The sequence below is a fragment of the Neomonachus schauinslandi genome, chromosome 5, assembly GCF_002201575.2.
Source record: "Neomonachus schauinslandi chromosome 5, ASM220157v2, whole genome shotgun sequence".
Classification (NCBI taxonomy): domain Eukaryota; kingdom Metazoa; phylum Chordata; class Mammalia; order Carnivora; family Phocidae; genus Neomonachus; species Neomonachus schauinslandi.
Genome location: NC_058407.1, coordinates 161,882,041 through 161,903,144, shown reverse-complemented (window position 1 = coordinate 161,903,144; position 21,104 = coordinate 161,882,041). Strand labels below are relative to the sequence as shown.

General features: G+C 38.1%; 1 protein-coding gene across 2 annotated transcripts in view; it reads right to left on the bottom strand.

The window, feature by feature from the left end:
• The window catches only part of LOC110589767 (S-adenosyl-L-methionine-dependent tRNA 4-demethylwyosine synthase TYW1), a 202,148-nt gene that overhangs the window by 25,571 nt on the left and 155,473 nt on the right, over positions 1 to 21,104 (bottom strand). For both annotated transcript variants that reach the window (XM_021700370.1, XM_044915126.1), the window contains exon 14: positions 7,766 to 7,876. In XM_021700370.1, the coding sequence (XP_021556045.1) occupies positions 7,766 to 7,876 (111 nt within the window). The remainder of the gene's footprint in view (positions 1 to 7,765; positions 7,877 to 21,104) is intronic.

Genomic DNA, 21,104 nt, shown 5'->3' with positions numbered 1-21,104 from the left:
CACTTTCCAGTGCAGCTGAGGTTTGATAAGATTGGTAAGGTTTTCCTGTAAAGGGCCAGCTAGGGATCCCTTTGAAATTATTCTTTAAGGAGATCACTTGGTAATGCATTTTGTAAATGGATACGTATAAACACAGATTCACGCCAAACAGGAAATACATTTGTGGCTATAAATACATCCCTTTCACACACTTACATGTATAAGCATGTGTCTCACCTCTCCAGAAATTCCTGAAGCTTCTAAGTCTTTTGAACTCTCCCTGACGGCCCAGGCATATAGGACCCCAAAGTTTCATAATTAAGTTCTCTCTTTGGTAAGTTACATAATGATGCATTTACCAATAATAAGGAATATCTTAACTTTGTAGGCTCTTTAAATACTCCAGGATCAAACTTTCTTGACAAGTGTTTTGAATATTCTAGATATGCTACTACTAAGGAGGGAATAACTGAAATAAAAAGACATCCACTCACACTCTCTTTCACACACACATGGATGTGGACGCATATGCGCGCGCGCGCACACGCACACACATACACACAGATTGGAGGGGGTAGGGTGCCACTTTATGAAAAACCCACAGATGAGCACTGTAGAGTGACCGTGACCCTGCAGATGGTGGAGCTAGGAGTTGGCCGAAGACTCAGATGAGCTCTACAAAATGCTTGACTCCAGATGGCTGTTCAAAAAGATTACTGGTATGCTAAACCAAGATGACCTTTGCTGAACATAAACTAGAAGCGACCCAGCTTAGTTGTAATAAACAAGAGCATCTTCCCCATCAGCCCGATGATTTACAGAATTCATTAAACTGAGCTTGAGATTTAGGTGAATTTAAAAAAGCAAATAATATAACAGTTTTAAAAATCTTTAGGTATGGCTGCAAAATTGTGCTAAATTTCCCCAAATGTATACAAAACACAAAAATGATTTATTGGTAGGTCAAATTAGTCATAAAAATGAACTTTATTTCAATTTAAATGCTGTTTATGATATGTGAATTATATGAACAAGCATGTACACAGTAGCTAATACAAAGGAATTTACTGTTCATATTTTAAAAGTTCCTTGAAACAGAGGTTTGAGATGAGAACTTACATTTACAACAAGGGCTTTGGAAAGTATTTTAATATTTCCTACTCAGCAATAATAAATCATGAGACATTAAGCACAGACTTGCTTTGGAAAGGCAATGAGAGAATGAATGCCACAGCTGTATTATTATGCCTTCATGTGACACTTTCCCATTTGTTCACATAATGCTTCATACTTAGCCAAATTCTTTTACATAAAAGTTCTCATTTCAGTCAGACCAAATCCTCTGGGGTAGGCACTGCGAGCAACTTTCTGGGCCAACCACAGAGCCCCAGTGTTCTCTGTGACAGAAGTGCTCTGGGCAGAAATCGGTGTCAGTGAATTAGTCTATAGAGAGTCACCTTTGGGAAGCCCGAGCCCTCCCTCAGTCAGGCTCCTAATGCCCCCTCCTCTGGTGCTCCCTTCTCTTCTCTGGCTACTTCACTCCATCCTACACTCCTACACATCCTAACCGATGACTTGCCCTGGTTTTATTCCTGATCTCGCTACCTAAATTGTCTAAAAAGGCTTCATTTTCTGTATCACAGCGGTCTGCTACCTTCTCATCCTACCACCACCCTGCCCCCACCCCCTCTATCACCAGCACCAACTTTTCCCCTCACGATTTTGAAAACAGAATGAACTCAAGAAAACAGATGGGTACAATGTGGCAATTGAAAAGCACTCACTTCAGAATCTACAGATTGAGGAGTGACAAGCAGACCCAAAGAAAGTTCCTGAAGAACAGGACAACTTATGCATCTCTGGGTTTGCAGTGAAAAGCATAACCCACACCATGACATTGGTGCTTTTCAGATGGATCGCTCTGTTCTAGGACATGAAGGCCATAAGGTCTTTCACTGGCTGCTTGGACAGTTTGCCTGGGGATTGAAGGTCTGTAGGAAGAGCAGTATTTTGTCAGTCTGAATATTTGATATTTTAATTAAACTGACTGGGTGTCAAAAGACCCCTGATATTGTTTTTGTCTCCTATAGTCTGATGAGAAATGTTGTCTTCATGACTTTTTGCACAATATACCCAAAACATGACACTCTATCCTAAAAATGTTTGAAGAGCTCTTCCCACAAAAAAAACAGCCCAAGCTTCTCAGCATGGCTGAGTTCCTACGGAACTGCCCCATTCAGCATCCAGTTTTTACCTGGCTAAATTTTCCACCATGTCTTTGATCTCTGTTCAGGAACCCCTCCTCCATCTGATCCCATCTCATCATATCCTGTACATAGCTTTTACCAGATAACTGGTATAATTCTGTCTAAATTCTGAGCTTATAGAGGGAAGGGCTGCCCGTGTTTTTCTCTGTATCCCCAACCAATCTATGCTGAATGACCTATAGATCAAGTCATATATTCTTCTATATGTCATTAAACTCTAGAACCCTCTTGTGATCTAACATAAAATTTCATTCACATTATTCAGGATTTTTCTGCTCTTTAATGATCAGTTATGAAGCAAGCTGGGGACCGCTATGTGAATAACTGGTAATATTCTTTACCTTTGTGCAAAGAAAGGGAGCGAGGTCAGGCTAAGACATTTGTTTTACAAAATGCACTCTGCAAGGAATGAGCTCTGTAGACAGTTACGGTGCCAAAATCGTAAAGGAGGTTTAAATCATCTGACAACAAATTATTACCGAGCACTTACTATTCTCAAGGTGCAATGCAAGGGAGAGAATATAAAGACAGTATTTCATTTACAAATGGATTGTGTTATGAAAGTTTCTCAATACGGCAGATGTTTATAACATGAAACACATTTTCACAAACAAGCAAGCAAATAATGATCACTAAGATTCTTGGGCTAGCAAATAAAGGCCTATTTAAGTCTAATGAAGCTAAAATGTATGTTCATTTACAGGGAATAAAACAGAAAAATGTTTTATAAGACTAGCAGTGAAAGAAAAGAGGGAACCAATATAATAAAGAAATAGCTTCTATTGATTTAGTTTAAATAAATGTGCTTAATGAAAAGTGATCTAAATATTTACTGAATCCAGGCATATATTATCCCACTGCATTCTCAAAACAAACCTATTAAAGTGATACTATTATTCTAATTTTAATATTGAGGAAATTTAGGCTCAAAGAGGATCAGTAACCTGGCCCAGGCTACATCAGTACTTTTTAGGAATGTATCAAAGCTGTGCTCCTCCCCATTCCCCGCAAGACTCCAGTGTGTGCAGACTAGGAGAGACCCTTGTGCGTGCACGCACACTCACACACACCTGGAAAAGACAAGAGACATGAACAAGTAATGTGTTTGCTTCTGCAGGGAGCCCCAGGCCTATCACTAGCCTAGTGTCAATTTGTATTATCAATCTCACATCTTCAGGGCATTTACGTGACCCTGAGGTACCATTAAAATTTTAATGCCACGCCCTAGTGAGGGTCAGACCCTGGGAGACTTCTTTTTTTAATCAAGAGCACAGGTGAAGGACAAGCTTCCAAGTACCATTCTATGTCAGTGGGTAAATTTTACCCTAATTTGTGCTTTCACTGGAAGTGAAAGGGCCTAGTGTTTGGTGCTTTAAACCCAAGCCCTATCTCTACCAGAGCTACGAAGTACCACCAGGGTGGTCTCTCTTTTTCAAGCCCCGAAGGAACTCCCTTACAGACCTGACAGATGGCTATGCTTTCAAAAGTATGTTTATTTTAACACAGTTACTTCTAAATGTTTGTTTTTGGAGGAATCTGAGGTTACTTAGCCTACCATATTGCTAGCTCTCATCAAATGTTTTTCAGAGAGGGCTTGTTATTACTATTTTTAAAACTCCTCCATTTCAGAAAATTTTTCACTTTAATTAATAAGACAACAACAATAATGAAAATGCTTTTTCAGACCTTAAGCAGTTTAACTCTATTCAACAGGAAAGCCTGCCTTCTCCTTGACTGATTTCATTTCAAACACTGGGATTACAAAAGTAATGGACGCTCACTGTAATAATTCACAGAGCACGGAAATGTGAAAAATAAAATTCCTAAGCCTCTCCCTGTCCTTCTTCTACATACAACACTGTGAACAGTCTTATATCCTTCCATACTTTTCTTGTATCAATATATCCAAATGTATATGGTTAAAAATATAATCAATAAATATTCTAGAACTTGTTCTGCTTCCTAAGTATACTATATTCGGCAAACATCCCTTTTGCTACTTCAGCTTAAAAGGAAGATACTTCATTAACCTGCAGGACAAATCAGGGCTGAATTTAACAAAGCATGTGATCCAGTCCTCAACGGCTCAGGTACGGATAAGGCAGGCCCTTTCTCCCTCAGGCCTCCTACAAGAGACGAGCTGATCGCCACCACGCTTTCCCCTGATACAACTGTTATGTGTTAGGTTATATTTTACCATTCACGTAAGAAATTAAAATTGAGATTAGATTACGTATTTCTCTAAAAATTTTTAAATAAGATCTCTCCAAGTGACTCACTTTACTTCTGTAGACTTTGCCTTGTTTAGTAAGACCATCCATTTCCCAAACAACATATCCCTATCAAACGTTGTATCTCTGGTGCTTTGATGAGGCCTGGCACATGGAGAGGGCTGAACAATATCTGTTGGATGCAAGGGTAAAATAGTAAAATGGAACTCTAGTTTGAAAGAGGCTATGTTATTACAACACCTCAGCTGTAGACAGAAGTTACGTTAGTAGTCTGTCAAACTAAAAAATACCCATCAGAGAATTACACTGTTTACAAAGTAGTCATCTTTCTTTTAAAAATAATACTGGGTGATTCTTTTCTGTAAACAAGGAAGGAAGGAAAGGAGGGAGGGAGAGAAAAGGTGACCGTGTGATCCAGTCAATTTGCTTTATAATAGAAGTTTTACTGCAACATTGTTGGAGGCAGCATTCTTTAATAGCTAAATCACACATCAAAACACCATTAATCCCTGACGCTGGCAAGGTTTTCTTAAGCTGACACACACACTGCAGATGCAGTTTGCATCTTTGCATCATTAGAGCTCTTGCCAAGAGTAGCCTTTTTAAAATTAAGAGCAGTTTCAAAAGAAAAGAGTATCTTTGACCTGACTAGAGATGGAATGCTGCACACTCAGACAGCAACATTTCATCTCTTCCCACCTCCCTGGCCCTCCAGAGTACAGTACCACAGAAAGCGGGACTTACTAAAAGACAGCTGTGAAACTGAATATCCCCTGAAATGACACGGAGTACAACCGCTTCATACACATACACTGAAGAGTGGAGCTTTCAGAGACCGGGCGAATTTTCCAGTCACTTTTTCTCATTGTGTGGATTCTTAGTTGTCCAAAAAAACCATCTGCCTCGTAACACTCCACAGCTTTAACCACCATGGCATGCTGATGACTTCCAAATTATTACGGCCAGCCCTGTCTTATCCCCAGAACTCCAGGCTTATATAAACTATGGCCTATTTGGACCTGGACCTGTACACTGAAAAGATCTCTCAAATGATTGAGGCCAACACAGAACTCGTGAAATGACCCCCAGACTTGCCGCTCTCCTCCACTGGTCTTTACCGCCTCAGTAAATTGTTCCATATCCACACGATCACTTCAGCCAAAAACCCAGGTGCTACTCTTTTTTTTTTTTTTTTAAAGATTTTATTTATTTATTTGACAGAGAGAGACACAGCGAGAGAGGGAACATAAGCAGGGGGAGTGGGGGAGGGAGAAGCAGGCTTCCTGTGGAGCAGGGAGCCCGATGCGGGGCTCGATCCCAGGACCCTGGGACCATGACCTGAGCCGAAGGCAGACGCGTAACGACTGAGCCACCCAGGTGCCCCCAGGTGCTATTCTTGATTCTGTTTGTTCTTTCACTCCCTGCATCTCAACTGGCAACAAGGTCTGTCGGTTCCACTTCCAAAATTTATCCCCAGTGCACCCACTCCTCTCCAACTATATCGCCAATGACCTTCCCCAAGCCACCACATCTCTTGCTTTATAACTGGTCTACCTACTCCTACTCTGAATCTCTGTAACCCGCTCATGACAGCAGCAGGGTGATCTTCTAAAATCACAAATCAGATCACATCACACGCCAGCTTAAAACCTTTGCCCAGCACACCTACTATTCAAAAAGTTTACCATTAAACTTAGTATAAAACCCAGTTCTTTTCTTGCTTGAAAGTTCTAACAGAATTTGGCCCCATTCCACCTCTGTGATTCACCTTGTGTCTCTGCCAACTCCAGCTGTCCCACTGAGATCACATGAGACCTCTCAATGCTACCTGTGCCAACAGCGCAGAGTGCTCTGACCCCAAGCCTCTGTGGACCGCATTGCTTCCTACTATTTAGGAATCAGTTGTAAAAAAGTCATCTCCTCAGGAAAGCCCTCCTTATGAAATCTGAAACAGCCCATCACAATATCTACCAAAACAATATCTGCCCTTTGGCACATCAATCCATTTACAGGAATCCATCCCAAAGAAACACTGGCAAAAACAGGCCAGAGACAACCAGACATGACTGCCTCCTGCTGTAAGTATACAATACCACCAACCAATCTTGAAATGCAAACACACACACACACACACACACACACACCCCTGATCAATCTTCTCTTGATCTTACTTCCAATCTATAGGAAATACAGGGGGCACAGGAACGTGCAATCAGCAAAATCTACAATAAAGACACAGGGAACTAGCCAGGATAAATGATCCATTTTCTTCAACAAAAATTATTGGTGTGGGAGGTGGGACCGAGGAGAGAGAACACACTGAAGAGGCACTAACAAACTAAAAGAAATTGAAGAGAGAAATAATCCAATTTCAGTCAATGACCCTTATTTGGACCCAGATTCACGAAGACTGTTTAAATAAGAAGAAATAATTGGTCAAGTTTAAAACCTTCTATTTTCGATACTTGAATGACTATTGTTAATACCGTACAGTTGTTAGAACAGTATTCTGAATAAGTGTTTAAAGTGAGGATATATCTTTTAGAGACATATACTGAAACAGTTACGGATGAGTCATATAATGTGGGACTTTGCTTCAAAATAATAGGGTAAGGCAGAGAAAATGGGTAGGGGTAGAGTAGAAACAAGACTGGTCAGAGTTGGTAACTTTTGAAGCCAGGCGATGATTGGATGGAGGGGTCATTAGACCAATCTCTACTTCTGTTTATGTTTGAAATTTTCCACAATAAAAGTTTATTTTAAAGCCAACCAATTCCTCACTATAACACTATTTTATTTCTCAAAATATTAATGTTACAATGTAGTTTTTGATTATTCATTTTGTGTTGACTGTCTACCTCTCTATAAATATAAGCTTTATAAGAGCAAAAGCTTAGTCTTTACTGTTTTTATCCCCAATGCCTAGAACAGTGCCAGGTTCTTGATCAATACTTCTGAATGAATAAATAAAACATCTGGGATCCCCCCGTAGAGTTTTTTTTTTTTTTTTAAGATTTTATTTATTTATTTGAGACAGAGAGAATGAGAGAGACAGAGAGCACATGAGAGGGGGAAGGGTCAGAGGGAGAAGCAGGCTCCGTGCCGAGCAGGGAGCCCGATGCGGGACTCGATCCCGGGACTCCAGGATCATGACCTGAGCCGAAGGCAGTCGCTTAACCAACTGAGCCACCCAGGCGCCCCCCCCGTAGAGTTTTAAAAGATGCTAACTTCACCGTGGCCAACAAAGCACCATGGGAAATATGATGACACTAGCCAGAAGGAGCTTACCTTCACTTCGATGAAGTCGGGATTCCCCAGGGACACCAGCTCAGCATAGGCCTGGAGTTCATCCACATTCCATGCTTTCACTAGAGTCAGTCTGTACACAGTACGCTGTTGCTAAAACAGAGGAAAAGCCAACTTTGTTTTTATCTTGGTGGAAGTCACACCTAGGAAGATTCTCAAATTTCTTCAGTGAGAACCCAGCTTAGGTGAAATTCAGTATGAACTTTTGTAAGTCGAAGTTATATTTTGTAGAAAGATGAAAAAAATGTACACAATATAGTAAGATTCCCCTAAGCCTTTTAGGGGCACAGATGCTAGCATTTATCTTTTCTCACTCATAATCTCTAACACTAGACTAGGCACCCAAATGTTTCTTGACAACCACACAATGAATTAGATTTAGTAAGGAACAGCAAATTGACCAAATAGTTTAAGACTGTTGAAAATTAATTCAAATAACCTTCAGGCTTTCAGGTACCAATCACTAAAGTGTTGATGATAAGAATTTCTAATGACTCTTGTCTTCTTTCCTGCTCTCTCGTCATTTAATGATCTTGTTGGCAGAAAAGGCACATTTATGAACTGTCAGTGTTGTCACCTGTTTACCCTTTAACCAAAAGAGGTACTGGTTTTCTGAAAAGCAATCAGACACCAGACATCAAAGGCTTTAAAAAGTTTATGCTCTTTGACTTTGTAACTCCCTTCCAGGACACAAGACAAATTTTTAAATGTTCAAAGGCTTATTTCAACATCTCAGAACATTACTAATAATAGTTGAAAACCTAAAGCAAGAGTGGGGGGGCAGGATCTATGACTTGCCTCTAACCAACAGTGTATGGTAAAGGTGATGTGATGTATGTGCTTATGTGTGAATGATTACATCCATCTGCAGCAAGTTCTCAGGCAATATCCATGCTTTAAGTAGCAAGGTTCAAAATACTTGAGAGAAAAACAAAGTGAGGTGAGAAATGAACAAAATGACATCAACCTCTCTACTTTTGTCTATGTTTGAAGATTTCTGTAATTAGTGAAAAAGAAGAAACACTTGAGATCTTTAGTGAAAAAAACTAATGAACAGTATTAGGCAGCCATACCATAAAATTTTCTCAAAAATTATTTTAAAATACAGTATATAATGCATGAAAAGACAGAAATCTTCCAAATTCCTCTTACACAACTAGAATTCATCTAACAAAAATGGCAGAGAACTGCAGACCACTCTCATTTGTACTTATATACACAAAAATCTTACAGAAATTTTAGCAGATAAGATTCGACACTATGTTAAAAATTCTATGGGGCGCCTGGGTGACTCAGTTGGTTAAGCGACTGCCTTCGGCTCAGGTCATGATCCTGGAGTCCCGGGATCGAGTCCTACATCGGGCTCCCTGCTCAGCAGGGAGTCTGCTTCTCCCTCTGACCCTCCCCCCTCTCATGTGCTCTCTCTCATTCTCTCTCTCAAATAAATAAATAAATAAATAAAATCTTTAAAAAAAAAAAATTCTAGGAATGTGGGGCGCGCCTGTGTGGCTTAGTCAGTTGAGCGTCCGACTCTTGATTTCGGCTTAGGTCATGATCTCGGGGTCGTGGGATGGAGCCCCGCATCGGGCTCTGCGCTCAGCGAGGAGTCTGCTTGAGATTCTCTCTCCCCCCCCCTCCCTTTGCCCCTCCCCGGGCTCATGGTCTCTCTCTAAAATAAATAAATAAAATCTTTAAAAAAATTCTAGGAATGCAAAGATGATTCATTACATGGTTCAACACAGAAAAATCCATGTGGTCATCTTCAGAGATACACAAAGATATTTAATATAATTTAACAGCCATCCCTAATTTTAAAACAAAGTAGAATAAACAATCAAAGACCATCTGGTAACTAAACAATTAAAACACGTTCTTAACATAAAGAAAACACTTTCCAGTCAATAGTCAAATTCATTCTCAGTCATTTAAAAAATACAGGCATTCCCATTTAGTCAGACTAACAGAAGAATGTCCACTCTGTTGTTTTTATCAACACTTCCCCTGAAAGTTAAAATCAAAGCAATAAGGCAAGGGAACAAGAATTATTGGATACTATACAAAAAATAATTACTTGCAAATGATATAACTGACTTCTTGGAAACCTAAGAAAGTCAACTAAAAAATTATGCTATGGAAAAGTGGCCAGTTACTAAATAAAAGTATAAAAATGAACAACTTTCCTGGCATAGATTAGTGGAGTAAATATGGGTGCTGGGGCCAGACTGAATCCCAGACCACATACTTAACTACCTTTACCCCTCTGTTCTCGGTTTCTTCTTTTTTTTTTTTTTTTAAGATTTTTATTTAATTACTTGAAAGAGAGCACAGAGAGAGAGGGAGAAGCAGACTTCCTGCTGAGCAGAGAGCCTGACGTGGGGGCTCGATCCCAGGACCCCCGGGATCATGACCTGAGCCGAAGGCAGATGCTTAACAACTGAACCACCAGGCGCCCGTGTTCTCAGTTTCCACCCTGTGTAAAATGGGGGTCCTACACAGGATAAAAAGCATGAATCCATGTAGAACTTAGAACCCAGACTGACACCAGTAGGTCCTAAACAGTATTAGCTACTAGATCCCAGCAATGACCACTATGAAATGCAAGGCAAGGCAAATTCTACTTAAATTGTAAAATACATTTATAAAATACCTAGTAATTAGTTTGTGAAATAACATGGACAGTCAAGAAAATAAACTTTTCTTTCTTGGAGAGTCAAAAGTTATATGTGGGTTTTTTTACTGGGGGGCGTCAATACCCCTAATATCCACATTGTTCAAGGGCCAACTGTATAAATGATACACATATCTTATATATTACAGTATATTATATGTATTATAGTATACTATTATATATAACATATAATGGATATATATCATACCCAAAAGAATGAACAAACTTCATAATACAAACTAACCTATCCAGTGGCCTTGATAAATTCACTTGTTAATTTTAATTGTTTATTTTACTGGACTTTGCATACAAAATGTCATCTGCAATAAAGTTTTTTTACTTCAAAAAAAAAAAAGAAAGAAAAGAAAAGAAACTTTTCTGAGACCTAAACAAAACCTCACCTACATGGAGAGCCATGATAGATTTATAAGCAGAATGTTAACTCCAGTGGGAGTTTAAAATTCCTTTGAACAAATAAACTGCCCATGATACCAACAGTAACAATAGCAGGAGTTAGCAATCACTTAGCACTTACCACGCTGTGGTTTTAAGTGGTTAATATCATAGCAAAGATTCCAATATTTGTCCAATCTTTACAACAAATCTTACAAAATAGGTCTGATTATTATCTTCACATTACAGTTATGAAATTGAGGCCTAGAGTGGTTGAATGAATTTCCCAAAGTTACACAGCTGGAAAGCAGCAAGGCTGGGATGTGAACCCAAAGAGTACGGCTCTCTCTAACCCTAACCCTAACCTTTTAAAATTGTGAAATGAAACATACAAAGAGAAATGTATATAAAACATGTATGTGTAGCTAAAGGGGTTAATATAAAGAAAACACCCATCGCTCAGCCACCATCTGTTCCCTTTGTCCCAAAGAAACCTAATATCCTGATGTTCACATTACTGTTTTAGATTTTTGCCTGTTTGAAAGCTACATAAATGGAACCATTGTTCTTTTGTGTCTTGCTTCTGTCATTCAACGTATTTATATAAAATGCATCCATGTCACTGGATGTTGACATTTTCTCATTTTCTTTGTCATCCAGTATTCCATTATTGGAATATACAACAATTTATTCAACCATTCCCCCACTGATAGACATTTGGATCACTTCCACTTTTTAGCTGTTACATAAAAAATGCTGTTACATTTTTATGACACTGGAGTTTAATTCTGCCTGTTCTAGGAAACTGTATGAAATGCTATTATGACATATATTCTTTTAGGTCTGGCTTCTTTCATGGAATTTGACGTTTGTGAGATTATCCATACTGTTGGACCTAGCTGTACAGACATTTTCATTCCCATTCAGTGCTCCATTATACAAATATACTACTAGTGAAAGTTGCCTGTTTTTTCCCAGTTTGGATCTCTTACAAAATAACGTTGCCATCAGCATTATTATACTTAACTCTTGGGATGCACGAGAGCACATATTTTTCTTGGATGCACCTCAGAGCAGAAATGCCAGGTCACCAGATGTGTATTCACGCAATGCTAGCAGATACTACCAGCCCAGCTCCCGAAGTCATTCCACCATACTTTCACCCGCCGTGTCTCGGAGTTCCAGCTTTTCTTCACAACACTTGGTGGTGTTAGTCTTCAAATTCTGCCACCCTTGCATTGTTTCATTTTGTATTTGCCTGATTACTAAAGAAGTTGATTATGTTTCTGGCCATTTGGATGTTGGCTTTTGTGAAGTACTTGTTCTAGTGTTTTTAAATATTTCTCTAACGGGCTGTCTTTTTCCTACTGATTTTTTTTTTTCAAATTCTTTTTATATTCTGGCTATAAGAGGGCTATTATAAATGTCTTAGAAATATTTCTACACACTTTATGGCTTTCCTTTTCACATTCTTCGTATCTTTTGATCAGCAGAAATAACTAATTTTCATACCTTTTTATCTATAGCATATTTATAATCAAATCACTGTAGACAAAGAGAAGCATTATGGGGTTACTGGAAAAGGAATATTATTGGACTTGATTAGATTAGTTTATTTCAAATTATCAACTTCACATTCTGGGTTTTGCTGTGTCTGTGGGGAGCTTGCTCAATGGAATCATTTCAGAGACTTTATTTAAAGTCTGTTTAAAATTAGTTAAAGCAGTTCCTAAGGCTCTAGGAGAACAAAAGGGTGTTAGACTAGTTAGATTAGATTAAAACAAAAACTGGGTGCAGATGTTGCTTGAAAGGTGAAAGCTGGAATTTCCTTTGCAAAGGAAATACTTAACACTGTTATTTTATCCTTCTTTTTGTTAAAAAAAGAAAAAAGTGTAAACTGGATGGTATTCATTTAATTTGAATTAAACTTGTTTTTTTTTTCCAGTTTGGGGATTTAGTACTTTTAATTTGCATAGGCTCTGGAATGGTTATTACTGCAGAATTTTCTGAATGTGGCATATTATCTGTAGGGACAGGTATAGTGTGATACCACAGAATACAAAAATGAGCATGAAGGTATTTAATTCAGGCAAACAGTTTAGCTACTTGCTGTTTAGTGTTCAGTGTTATTCGTAAAATGTCACAATGTGATTTGTCAAAAATGTCAAGAAGTTGGCATGTTATAATTTCATGTATTTTCTGTTAAATTTGAGAGTCTAAGATCCCCCCGACCTGCCCAGTGGTGCACACAAACACAGTAATATAGGGGGCTCAGGGGAGATATTTGAAAGTAATATCACATCAAATGTGGCTGGTCTCTAGGAAGAGACCTAGATATCTGTTCACCGCTAAAATTTAAACCAGATCTTTGTGACAGATTTTAAATTTGTGTTTTAACTTACACTGTTCTTAGAGGGAAGCAATACATGAACTGAAAATACCTGGACTAAAAACTGAGGTCAAAATACCAAAGGTAAATGTTAAATGCTTATCAAAGGGAACTGAGGGAGAAAAGGATTAAGTACAAAGTAGAAAAGGCCTGAGTAGTCAGGAAGGACTGGAGAAAGGAGGAAAAAGTATCAGATGATAAAAGAACCACGGAGTAACAATTAAGCTATGGTTCTGGAATCAACTGTGTGAGTTCAGGCATGCCCCCCCCCCCCCACCGCCCCATGCCTCTGCAAAATGGGAGAGTAATAGTGTCAGCATCCTGCGGTGTTATTGTAAACTTAAAAGCACTAAAACAAAGGACTTAGACCATGGTCTGGCACAAAGAAAGGTATGAATAAATTTCAGCTACTATCACCACCACCACCAGCTGCTCCACAGATACGTTTGTTTACACAGGCATCAACCACTAGTCCCTGGGTCCCTCTCTATGCCAGGCATAATTCTAGGTGCTGGAGATACAACAGTGAACAAAGCAAACAAAGTGCTGTCTGTTGAGTGTAAGTGAACAAAACCAGAGTCAGAAAAAATTAGCAACAGTAGTAATACCAAAAGAGCAGAGGAGCTGGGAAACCAGCAGAGGTAAGATTCCACCACTGCTGCCTTTTGCACTAACTCCTCAATTTACAAAACCAAAGTGAATGTTGACCAAATTGCATGCTTGTCAAAAAGTTAATTCTGAACTGAATGACTTAAAGCAAAAACAAACAAACAAACAAAACTCGTCAAAATTAAAACAATTCCTAACTGATGACTATTGTTTCTAAAAACAAAGGAACATTCAATACCTCTACTAGAAACTGGGCAATCTATCAAACTCCTTAGAAACCATACCTATTATTGAAATGGCTTTGTTGTTTTTTTTTTTTTAAGATTTTATTCATTTATTTAATTGACAGAGAGAGAGAGAGACAGTGAGAGAGGGAACACAAGCAGGGTGAGGGGCAGAGGGAGAAGCAGGCTTCCCGCCGAGCAGGGAGCCCGATGGAGGGCTCGATCCCAGGAGCCTGGGATCATGACCTGAGCTGAAGGCAGTCGCTTAACCAACTGAGCCACCCAGGCGCCCCTGAAATGGCTTTAAACTAAGTTTTATACTATTTGTGAGAGACAAAACAAAATGTGTCAATCTGGTAAGTCAAATAAACAAAGAACAAGAAAATAAATTCAAAGATACAACTCATGATGCAACCAAATGAAACATTCTTCACATTCAAAGATAAGCAGGAAAACTGTTATAGAATTACTCTCAAAATAAATTAAGTAACCAACCAATTTCAACCTTAATGAACAACTGAAAATGCAGATTAAGGAAAGAGGGTAAAGACAAGGTTATAAGACTCAGTGAAGAAAATCTGACCCAACAGGAAATCATTAAAGGAAACACATCAAGCTACTAATAATGTTTACTTCCCCAAAAGGAAGAGAAGGGTTGTAGGTTTATTATTTACATTTCTTCTTAAAGATCCATAAAACACCATGAAGTGTACTAATACACACATTACAAAAGTCTCAGGAGAGAAAAGAAAAAATGGCAAAAAAAATATTTGAAAAAAGAATGGCCAAAAACTTCAAAAATCTGATGAAAAACATAAATCTACACATCCAAGAAGCTCAACAAACTCCAAAAAGGATAAACTCAGAGACCCATACTAAGACACATTATAATCAAACTGTCAAAAGACAAAGAGAATCTTGAAAGCAGCAAAACAGAAGTGATTTATCACCTATGAGAGATCCTTGATAAGATTTAGAACTAATTTCTCATATTTCTCATCACCAACCACAGTAGTCAGGAGGCAATGGGATGACATTTAAACAGATGAGAGGAAAAAAAACTGTCAAGCAGGAATATTATACCTGGCAAAACTATCCTTTAAAAAATAAAGGAGAAACTAAGCCACTCCCAGATGAAAAAAAGCTGAGGGAGTTCACTGTGAGCAGACTGCCCTAGGAGAAATGGTAAAGGGAGTCCTTCAGAACAACAGGAAAGGACACCACAGAGTAACTTGAAACCAAATGAAGAAATAAAGAACTCCAATAAAGGTAACTACATTAGGATAAATATAAAAGCCAGTATTACTCTATTTTTGGTCTGTAACTCCTCTTTTTGTTTCCTATGTGATTTGAAAGACATCTACATAAAAGAGTAATTACAAATCTGTGTTAAATGGGCATGCAGTATATAAAAATGTAATCTGTGAAATTAACAACATAAAGGAGGAAGCCAGAGCTGCACAGGATCAGTTTTTGTATGTACTTAAAGTTAATTTAGCAGGAATTCAAAATAGACTGTTATAAATTAAATGTCTTTTCTACTATTAAGAAAATAACTAAAAAAAACATAGAAAAAGGAAAATGAAGAGGAAATCAAAAGGTACACAGGAAAAAAAATCAAACTAAAAAGGGCAGTACTGGAAGAAATGAAAACAAAAAGATGCAAGACATATAGAAAACAAAAATCATACAAGTCTTTATCATAAACACTTTAAATGTAAGTTGACTGGGCGCCTGGGTGGTTCAGCTGGTTAAACGACAGCCTTCGGCTCAGGTCATGATCCCAGAGTCCTGGGATCGAGTCCCACATCGGGCTCCCTGCTCAGCAGGGAGTCTGCTTCTCCCTCTGACCCTACCCACTCTTGAGCTCTATCTCACACTCTCCCTCTCTCAAATAAATAAATATCTTTTTAAAAAATAAATAAATAAATGTAAGTTGATTAAATTCACCCATTAAAAGACAGAATGGATTTTTCTTAAAAAAATTGAAGACTTCTATGCTGTCTACAAAATAGGTTCACTTTAGATCCAAAGATACAAACAGGTTGAAAGTGAAAGGATGGAAAAATTACATTCCATGCAAACAGTAACCAAAAGAGAGCTGGGGTGGCTATACTCATAACAGACCAAATAGATTTTAAGTAAAAGATCGTTACAAGAGACAAGAAAGGTCCTTATATATTGATAAAATGGCTAACTCATCAAGCTATAACAATTATAAACATATATGCACCAAACAACAGGCACACAGGGGATCATCAACAAGATTAACAGCCAATTTCTCATCAGAGTATTGCCAAACCAGGAAATCCCACATGAGCCTTTGGTGTCCAGAGCTTTTATTGGAGCTCCATCACATACTGCCCACATGGCTAAAGTTGGGTTTCCAGACCCTCCTGGAGGTTCAAGGTCATACTTTTAGTTATCAGTTCCTCTGGAGATTGGAACTAATAATGAAATTAATTATGAAACCAGTAAGGCTCCAAAGCCTCCACCATAAATCATTTTTCTAGACTGTCCAGTGACCAAAGCCCCCATGCAAACAAAGATAATCCTATCATGTAGGACATTCCAAGAATCAAGAGATCATCTCCCAGCAGCTGAGGGCAAAAGCCATACATCTTAGGTAAAGTTAATTTTTCACTACACACCAATGGGTCAGAGGAAAAATGAAAAGAGAAAATACGGGCACCTGGGTGGCTCAGTTGGTTAAGCAACTTGCCTTCGGCTCAGGTCATGATCCTGGAGTCCCTGGATCAAGTCCCGCATCGGGCTCCCTGCTCGGCAGGGAGTCTGCTTCTGCCTCTGACCCTCCCCCCTCTCATGTGCTCTCTCTCATTCTCTCTCAAATAAATAAATAAAATCTTTAAAAAAAAAAAGAAAAGAGAAAATACTTTGAGATAAATAAAAACAAAACCACAACATACCAAAACTTATGAAAAACTGAAAAAGCAGTGCTTGGAGAAAAATTAATAGCTGTAAACACCTACCAAAAAAAAAAAAAATCTCAAACATTAACCTAAGTTCACACCTCAAGTATCTAAAAGAGTAAATTAAAACAAAAGCAAGGGGCGCCTGGGTGGCTCAGTCGTTAAGCGTCTGCCTTCAGCTCAGGTCATGATCCCAGGTTCCTGGGATCGAGCCCCACATCGAGCCCCACATCGGGCTCCCTGCTCAGCAGGAAGCCTGCTTCTCCCTCTCCCGCTCCCCCGCTTGTGTTCCCTCTCTCGCTGTGTCTCTCTCTGTCAAATAAATAAATAAAATCTTAAAAAAAAAAAAAAGCAAAAAGTAAGAAAGAAATAATAAAGATGAGAACAGAAGTAAAAGAGAGAATGGAGAAACACTAGAGAAGAAAGAAACCCCAAGTTGGTCTTATGAAAATATCAACACAATTGACAAACCTGTAACTAGACTAAAAAAGAGAGAAGACACAACTAAAATCAGAAATGAAAATGGAGACAATACTGCCAAGCTTGCAGAAATAAAAAGGGGTATAAGAGAATACTGTGAACAACTGTATGCCAACAAATTAGATATAACCTAAATTAAATGGGCAAATTCCTAGAAACACACAAATTGCCAAAAATGACTCACAAAGAAATAGAAAATCTCAACAGATCTGTAACAAGTAAAGAGATTAAGTCAGTAATCAAAAAACTCCCAACCAAAAAAAGTCCAGAAGCAGATGGCTTCACTGGTGAATTCTGCCAAACATTTCAAGAATAATTCTCAAACTCTTCCCATTAACAGGAGAAAAGGGAATACTTTTGAACTCCTCTGAGGCCACATTACCTTTGAGCCAAAGATAGCACAAGAAAAATATCCAGTATCACTTATGAACATAAATGCAGAAATCCTCAATGAAATGCTATCACACCAAATCCAATAGCATATTAAAATATTATGCAGCATGAATAAGTGGGATTTAGCAACTGGGTAAGGAGGATGGAGAGTAACTACTTACTGGATACAAGACTTTATTTTGGAATGATGAAAATGTTTAAGAACTCGGTAGAGGTAGTAATTGAATAACATCATGAATGTGTCAGTGAATTCTTTACTATAAAATGTTTAACTTTATGTTATTTGAATTTCATCTCAATAAAAAATTTAAAATTCCTGTCAAAATTCCAGCTGCCCATTTTTCGGGGGGGGGGGGAATCTGATTTTCAAGATGCATAGAGAAATGCATATGGACCCGAACAGCCAAAATAACTTTGAAAAAGAACAAATCTGAGAGACTCACACTTCCTGATTTCAAGACTTACTCAAAGCTATAATAATCAAGACTGTGTGAGATACCGGCATAAGAACAGACATATGGATCAATGGGACAGAATTGAGTCCAGAAGTGAAACCACACAAAGACAACTGATCTGACAAGCACGTCAAGTCCATTCGGTGGAGGAAAAATAGTCTCTTGACAAACACTCCTGAGACAGCTGGATATTCACATGCAATGTATGAAGTGGAAACCCTACCTCATACTGCACATGAAAATTAAGTCAAAATTGATCAAAGATCTATATGTAAGAGCTAAGAAATGAAACTCTTTCAAAAGCACAAGCAACAAATGAAAAAAAATAAGTTGAACTTCATCAAAATGAAAAACTTTTGTGCTTCAGTCCAGCGGTTCCTCAAAAAGTTAAACATACAATTACCGTAAGATCTAATAATTCCATTCCTAGGCAGATACACCTGAAAGAATTAGAAACATGGGTTCACACTAAAACTTGAACATGAATATTCACAGCCTGTTATTTGTAAGAGCCAAAAAGCAGGAACAACCTCATGTCCATCAGCTGAAGAATGGATAAACAAAATGTAGTGTATCCATACAATGGAGTATTATTCAGCTAGAAAAACAAAGGATGAGGTTCTGATTCAAGCAATTACATGAATGAATCTTGAAAACAATTATGCTAACCGAAAGAAGCCAGATACTATTAAAATGGTCTGGAATTAAATAATGCTAACAGTTGCACAATTTTGTGAATAACCTAAAGGCCAGTGAATTTATACATTTAAAAACGTAAATTGGGACACCTGGGTGGCTCAGTCATTAAGCATCTGCCTTTAGCTCAGGTCATGATCCCAGGGTCGTGGGATGAGTCCCACATTGGGTTCCTTGCTCAGCGGGGAGCCTGCTTCTCCCTCTGCCTGTGCTCTCTCTCTCTCTCGCTGACAAATAAATAAAATCTTAAAAAATAAATAAATAAAAATTAAAAAATAAAAAGGTAAATTTATGCTCTGTGAATTATATCTCAATTTTTTTTTAAGATTTTATTTATTTATTTGAGAGAGAGAGCATGAGAGGGGGGAGGGTCAGGGGGAGAAACAGACTCCCTGCTGAGCAGGGAGCCTGATGCGGGACTCGATTCCGGGACTCCAGGATCATGACATGCGCCAAAGGCAGTCGCTTAACTGACTGAGCCACCCAGGAGCCCTCAATTTTAAAAATGGCAGTCGCTTAACTGACTGAGCCACCCAGGAGCCCTCAATTTTAAAAATAAGAAAAAGATTGAGTATCTATAAGCATCTCAGGAGGTCAGAAAGTGAATGGTAATCTAAAAATAGGAAATAAAAGCAGAAATTAACGTAAGATGAAATACCTATAATATACGGTGAACTATCAGAAGAATTAATATTGTTAAAATGTCTGTAATACCCATAGATAGCTACCTATAGATTCAATGCAATCCCTATCAAAATTCCAATGGGATTTCACCAAATCAGAAAAAACAATCTGAAAATTTGTATGGAACCACAAAAGACCCTCAATAACCAAAGCAATCTTAAGAAAAAAGAACAATGCTGGAGGCCTCACATTTCCGGCTTTCAAAGTTTACTACAAAGCTATTGTAATCAAACCAGTATGGCACTGACATAAAGACAGACACATAAACTGATGGAACAAAGAGCCCAAAATAAACCCCTGCATGTACAGTCAACTAATATTTGACTAGGGAACCGAGAATACTAAATGGGGAAAGGATAGTTTCTTCAATAAACGGTGATAGGAAAACTGGATAATCACATACAGAGCAACGAAAAAGGACCCCTATCTTACAACACACACAAAAATTAACTTGAAATGGATTAAAGACTTAAACATACGACCTGAAACCATAAAATTCCTAGAAGAAAACACAAAGAAAAAGTTCTCTGACACTAATCTTAGCAATGACTTTTTGGATATGACAACAAAAGCATAAGCAGCAAAAGCAAAAACAGACAAATGGGACTACATCAAACTAAAAAGCTTCTGCACAGCAAAGAAAACCATCAACAAAATGAAAAGACAACCTATGGAATGGGAGAAAATATTTACAAACAATTTTCTGAGAAAGGGTTAATATCTAAAGAACTCCAACTCAGTAACAAAAAAACACAAACAATTTGATTTTAAAATGGGCAGAGGAACTGAACAGACATTTTTCCAAAGAAGACATCTAAATGGCCAACAGGTACATGAAAAGATGCTCAGTATCAGGGAAATGTAAATCAAAACCACAATGAGGTATCTGCTCACACATGTTAGAATAGCGATCCTTGAGAAAACAAGTGTTGACAAGGATGTGGAAAAAAGAGAACCCTTTTTAGATTTCGGGTTCAGGGAACTGTTAGTGGTAATGTAAATTGGTATAGTCACTATGGAGAGCAGTATGAAGGAGTCTCAAAAAATAAAAAAAATGTAACTGGCATATGATCCAGCAACTTCTTTGGGTATATATCCAAAGGAAATGAAAACAGGATATTCAAAATAGTCAATAAATGGAAACAACCTAAGTGTCTATAAACAGATGAACAGTTAAAGAACCTGTGATGTGGTGTATACACACACACAAACACACACACACTGGAATATTACTCAGCCATGAGAAAGAAGAAAATATTCCCATTTATGACAAAATGGATAAACATGGGCATCAAAGACCTTATAATAAGAGAGGTAAATCAAACAGAAAAAGACAAATACAACTTGTCGACCCTTGGACAACATAGTTTTGAACTGTGTGGGTCTACTTACACATAGAT